The following is a 4,141-nucleotide window of genomic DNA, read 5'->3' on the forward strand; positions in this document are numbered from 1 at the left end:
TATATATATATATATATATATATATATATATATATATATATATAACATAATAGAGGAAAGCTTAAGTAAATGGTACGTTGCGGACAAACATTTACTACATACATCTCTACATTTGTTGTGTCATTTATCAAATCCTTATGTTGCATAGTTTCTTCTATAATATAGTTAACTTTATTAATATTATTTACACTATTAATATTTTGTACATTTTTTGCTTTCACATGTTGCACAATTTTTTTATGCGACTGCAAACGATGCTTTTCTTGTATATATCCAATAAGTTCTATATATGTTGGTACTCCAGTCCTTATTCTTAAAAATGAAAAGATTTTATTTCTACAGCATAAAAATTGCAATATATTTATAAAAAATACTTACGGTATATTTCTTTCTTTCCTCTTCATATTTTCTTTACTCTCTGGTATTCTTCTCTTTTTTCTAATATTAACATTTTTATTGGAATAGAACCTTTTTTTAATCGTTGCATTTCCCTGGCTGATACATTTTTCAATCTTGGTTTTGTCCACACCATTGTGAAACAATCAGTATCAAAATGATTACTACATATTGCTACAATTATAATATATTTATTTTAATATATATAGTTAACATATGGATACATTCATAATATATTCTATTCAACAAACAATTAAAAAAACAAAATTGATCCTCAAGGTTTGTACTCTAATATGCTCTTCGTAAATCATAAATTTAAAAATTCTTTATATCTCCAATGTATAATATGTATATGTAAACTAAAAAAATGTATTAAATTATATCAATTTCACCTGTATCAACTTTGATATTTAATTCCGTTCTTTGATTGGCTTTGAGCCATTGCTGACGAATAATGGCTTCTTTTGGAAATCGGAAAAATTTTACATTTTTTGTTTTATTATGTGACGTACGACTAGTGCAATGTTTTATGCAACACACTGGCATAGTTTCTGCAATAGATAATAATGTATAGACATTACTTAAAAGAGTACTAGAGTGATGAAATTATTGACACATTATATTATAGATCGATTGATGATGACTCCGAATTGACTGAATGGAATCAAAAACTCTTTTACAGGATTAAAGTAGACGTAAAATTAGAAACTGTATAAAATCAGAACGTATACATAGCGCTATATCAGGAGGACAAATATCTTAACCTCTAAAGTCTCCGACTTTAATGTTTAATAATTCGATTCATGAGGCTGACTACCGCCTTTTTTTTGCCAGATTCTTTCGTTTTGAATGAAAACGTGTCGAATGAGTATATTTTTATTAAGATTTTAGGTGGGGGAAACTATTCTAAATAATTATCGAAAATGTAAATAAATATAGACTTGATAAAACGACAAAAAGTTAAAACTTAAATCTATTACATACGATGCTTGTTTTCCTATTGGATTGCTAATTGGATTAGAATCTTGCAATTGTATTGGCTACGATGCTGATACTGACAGCATCGAAGCCAATACAGTTGCAAGACTGTAATCTAGCTAACAAATCCAGCAGAAAAACAAGCATCGTATGCCACTGGCTTTATACAGGCTCTACAATAGAAGCCATAGCGATCGTAGGCTCTTAAGTTGTAGAAAATTGATCAATCATAATTATTCTTTTCATAGGATACGGTCAATGCTACAAACGCTTTGAAATGTTTTTTAATTGGCAGTTTGTAAAATTCTTTCTTCTAATTGATCCATCAAATGCTTCAAAGCGTTTGTAGCGAGATTTTGACAGCCTGATTGGCTATAGGATAGAGAGCTCCGATAACTTCTCTTTCTTGCAGTCAATCAATAAGCTTGAAATAACCGCCACTGACGCAGCCAGCGCAGACTTGAAATGACAATTAGCGCAGACTGTTATTAGTTCGCTATCCTGCCTTTTATACGTAAACTTAAATAAGTGAAAAAAGAGTATTTGTAAAATAAAGTTTGACAAAATAAAATGCCATACGCTAATCAACCATCGGTCCATATTTCGGACTTAACCGAAGAAAATGTAAAATTTCAAGTAGAAGATACCGAATTGAGGTTAGATTATGTAGAAAAATCAAAGTATGTATATAATTACAATTTAATTTACAATTAATATTTCCTTATCAGCGTTGCGAATAGCATGAGACGTGTCTTTATCGCCGAAACTCCGACTATGGCTATTGATTGGATACAACTAGAAGCCAATTCTACTGTTTTGAGTGATGAATTCTTGGCGCATAGAATTGGAATGATACCATTGATCAGTGATGATGTACGTGTATATATATATATATATATATATAGAGAGAGAGAGAGAGAGAGAGAACAATTCTTTATAAAAAATGAATATTTTTTCAACAAAATGCAGGTGATATTTTAACAACTAAATTTAATCATTAAACTATACTCATTATATTTTAATGATTAAATTTAACAGTGAAAAGATAAAAGAAAGTTTTAGTAAATTATGTATTATTTTAATATTTTTAAAAAAATTAATGAGTTTTGATAAATTATGTATTATTAATATGAATAAATAACAAAATCTTACAGCTATGTCATAAGATATACTAAGGGCTAGTCTTACCAATTTTGATTAACATTAATCTGTGATTGATTGAATCATCTCGATTGTCAATGTGAAATTAAATACATAATTTGTCTTAAAAGAGAAAGAAAGAGAGGAGACATTCTGATACATTAAATTGCTGTTGGTATTTCTGCGAATTAATCGTTGATTAATTTAATCAGAAGCTGATAAGAGACCTTAAATGATTTATTTGATATAATACTGTACAGAGGAAACTTTTCTTGTTTATAGGTGGTCGATAGAATACAGTATACAAGAGACTGCCAGTGCATGGATTTCTGTCCAGAATGTAGTGTGGAATTCACTTTGGATGTTAAATGTACTGAAGAGCAAACTAGACATGTAACTACTGCAGATTTCAAGTCAAGTGATCCTAGAGTGCTACCTGTTACATCCAGACATAGAGAAGACGATGCAAGCGAATATGGAGAAACAGATGGTTTGTATTCTTTTTTTTATGTGACATTAATGATTAATAAAAAAAGGAACACAGTGATTGTATTTGGGATATTCCAGAAATTTTGATAGTAAAATTAAGAAAAGGACAGGAATTAAAACTTAGAGCATATGCAAAGAAAGGTTTTGGAAAGGAGCATGCAAAGTGGAATCCAACCGCTGGTGTAAGCTTCGAATATGATCCTGATAATACTATGAGACATACTTTATTTCCTAAAGCGGACGAGTGGCCCAAATCAGAGTACAGTGAATTAGAGGAGGATCAATGTGAGTTATATTTCTAATAAAAATCCAGTTTTTTGTAATTACACTTTCTATAACTCTTAACGACAGCTTTATGCAATTATCTTTTTTCTTCTATTTATTTACGGGAAAGAGATTATTTATGCTAAATCGTGTAACAATACATAATGCACAATAGTAAACTAAGATAATGACATCTGCGGTTAAAATTAATTATTATAAAAGAGAGAAAATAGTATAAATTAATAAATTTATATATATTGCATATGTGCATTGAATAGAAATTTTATTGTATTGCATAGGTTTATTGCATAGGTTTTTATAAAAAGTTTTGCAATACCATTACTATCATTAAGAGAATAGTTATAGAATACCTTATTGTAATATATACATTTTAGATGAAGCCTCATTTAATTGGGAAGCCAAACCGAACAAATATTACTTCAATGTGGAGAGCAGCGGGGCCTTGAAACCCGAAAACATCGTCATGATGGGGATTGCAGCATTAAAAAATAAATTATCGAATCTACAGACACAATTAAGTCATGAAGTGCAAAGCGATGCATTGAGCATCCATCATTAGAAATAGATTTTAGCTTGATGTTTACTTTTAAAATTGTATATCTTATATTCATATTTTAAAATATTTTATAAAATATTTTAAAATATGAATATATTATTTTATAAATAAAATAAGAACCTATAACTATACATATATTATAAATGATCTCATATACCTTTTCCAAAATTCGAAAGGAATATAATATAGGGAATATTTTCCATTTCTATCAACGTAATTTAATTTGGCTTTAATTTATTCTTCGGTTTTATCAAATTTGTTAAAAAAAAGATGTCTCCCCTTCTCTCTCTCTCTCTC

The 4,141-nt window shown here is 28.9% G+C and overlaps 1 protein-coding gene and 1 pseudogene across 1 annotated transcript; one reads left to right on the forward strand and one right to left on the reverse strand.

The window, feature by feature from the left end:
• Positions 1-942, reverse strand: part of LOC105619895 — a 4,512-nt pseudogene extending 3,570 nt beyond the window's left edge.
• Positions 943-1,944: 1,002 nt separating this feature from the next.
• LOC105619896 (DNA-directed RNA polymerase II subunit RPB3) lies at positions 1,945-3,847 on the forward strand. Its single transcript, XM_012201412.1, has 5 exons — positions 1,945-2,030; positions 2,103-2,247; positions 2,797-3,004; positions 3,082-3,288; positions 3,663-3,847. Exons 1-5 carry the CDS (start codon positions 1,945-1,947, stop codon positions 3,845-3,847), a joined length of 831 nt encoding a protein of 276 aa, XP_012056802.1.
• Positions 3,848-4,141: the final 294 nt, after the last annotated feature.

Source organism: Atta cephalotes, assembly GCF_000143395.1.
Source record: "Atta cephalotes unplaced genomic scaffold scaffold00023, whole genome shotgun sequence".
NCBI lineage: Eukaryota > Metazoa > Arthropoda > Insecta > Hymenoptera > Formicidae > Atta > Atta cephalotes.